The 1,806-nt window shown below is 56.9% G+C and overlaps 1 protein-coding gene across 1 annotated transcript in view; it reads right to left on the bottom strand.

Moving 5' to 3' along the window:
* Nucleotides 1–7: 7 nt before the first annotated feature.
* The window catches only part of TNNI2 (troponin I type 2 (skeletal, fast)), a 3,948-nt gene continuing 2,149 nt past the window's right edge, over nt 8–1,806 (bottom strand). The window contains exons 3-7 of the mRNA XM_009583294.1: nt 1,674–1,715; nt 1,245–1,373; nt 748–837; nt 438–614; nt 8–124 (exon numbers count right to left, since the gene is read on the bottom strand). Of these exons, the coding sequence (XP_009581589.1) occupies nt 26–124; nt 438–614; nt 748–837; nt 1,245–1,373; nt 1,674–1,715 (537 nt within the window). The 3' untranslated portion in view covers nt 8–25. The remainder of the gene's footprint in view (nt 125–437; nt 615–747; nt 838–1,244; nt 1,374–1,673; nt 1,716–1,806) is intronic.

Raw genomic sequence — 1,806 nt, 5'->3', positions numbered from 1 at the left:
AGGACGGGTGTGGAGAGGCAGGTGCTTAGGACTCGCCAGCCTCGAACATCTTCTTCCTGCCCTCCATGCCAGACTTCTCCTCAATGTTCTTCCTCCAGTCACCAACATCACGGAGGTCCTTCTCCTGGGGGAGGGATGGGCGTGTGGGTGTGAGCGGTGCCCCCCAGGGTAAGAACCCACCCGGGCGGGGTCCTCCACCCGTCCACCCATGGAAAACCCCGTGTCAGCTGGAGGAACCCAATTCCACCCATGCTATACATCTTTTTGGGCTGCACCCTCCTTTTTCAACATCATGGGAGCCAGAGGAGGAAATACTGAACAGCAAGAACATTACGGAGAAGGGCTTACCCCCAACCCTGCCTATCACACAGGGAGGCATGAGCCCCAAAAAACAGAGGCCAACTCCAGTATGGGCACAGGGGAGAGGGAAGGAGTACCTTCTCGGTGTCCTCCTTCTTGACTTGCTTCAGGTTGGCTCGGAGGTCCATGCAGACCTTGTGCTTGGAGCCCAGCAGGGCCCGCAGCATCGCATCGGCGGACATGCGCACCCTGCGCAGGGGTGGCCTCTTGAACTTGCCCCGCAGGTCAAAGAGCTTCTGGCTCAAGTCTTCCAGCTGTGGGGGGACAAAATGGGGGAGGCAGAGAGAGAGTGGCGCGTGGGTTTCCTGAGATGGACCCAAGCGGCACGGGGAGGCATGAAGGATGGGCTGGAGACTTCCCTGAGGGATGGCTCCGGTGGAAACTCACCTCCTTGGTAGTCTTCTGTAGCTTCACCTCTGTGTCATACCTGTCCTCATCCACTGACTCTATCTTGGCATGAAGCTTTTTGCACAGGTCCTGGGAGGAAAAGCAGAGAGGGTGTTGATTGCTAGGACCCATACATGTGATTCCTCTCTCCTGACCGTTCTGGCTCTGAAAGACCTCAGTCCAGAAGACCAGATTGGGTCAAGACCAGATGGCGAAGGGTGGCTCGCGGGCCAGCTCCTGGTCTACATGCTACTGGCTTCACGCAAATGGTTCCTCAATACATCAGTAGAAACGTACTTTTCCTGCTAGCCAGACCCCTTTTTTTTTTTGCAGAGACCTCAGCTGTCTCTCAAGCCAGTTCCACAGCCAGCCAGCTCCAGGGCACCCACAGGTGAGAAGGGGGTCAAGATGGGAAGGATAATCTAGATCCACCAGGCTGACGATGGAGCCAAATCCTTTCTGCTACAGCACAGTGAAAGGGTTAAAGAAGTCTTTACCTGAAGTTCCTGCATGGATCCTGGGAGCGACAGAGGAGGGCAATGCTCTGCCAGATAGTTTTGCTTTTCCACTTCTTTAGCAGCTGCTTCTCTTTCTATTTCGGTGGCAGCAAGCTGGAGCATAGCACTCTGGAAGGCAGCAGTAGGATGGTCAGAAACGGAGTGGAGGCGAGGGAAGAGGGCAGGGGGGTTGGCAAGGGAGGGAGAGCCCTGATGGAGAGGCAGCTTGGGGAGCTCCCCATCAATACCAGTGTCTCCAAGCAAGGGATACTGGTGGGGACCCAGTAAGGAATGGGGAAGGGTGTGGGGAGCCCCCAGGTTGTGCATCGTGGCCTCTTCCAGGAGGGAGAGTGCCGAGAGCTGGCTGGCTTGGGATGGGAGATGGGATGGTCAGGACACACCTCGCCCAGCCCCAGCAGTGCCACGTACCTTCAGGTGCTGCCGACGGGCAGTGGCTGCCCTCCTTTTCTTCTGCAAGTGGAGAAACGAGAGAAAAGCAGGTTATCATGCGCCCCTTCCCCTTCCCCATACAACCCCACAGTCCCCCCTGCAGCCATACCAG

Source organism: Fulmarus glacialis, unplaced genomic scaffold, assembly GCF_000690835.1.
Source record: "Fulmarus glacialis isolate BGI_N327 unplaced genomic scaffold, ASM69083v1 scaffold17978, whole genome shotgun sequence".
Classification (NCBI taxonomy): Eukaryota; Metazoa; Chordata; class Aves; order Procellariiformes; family Procellariidae; genus Fulmarus; species Fulmarus glacialis.
This window is presented reverse-complemented; position numbering and strand designations above follow the sequence as displayed.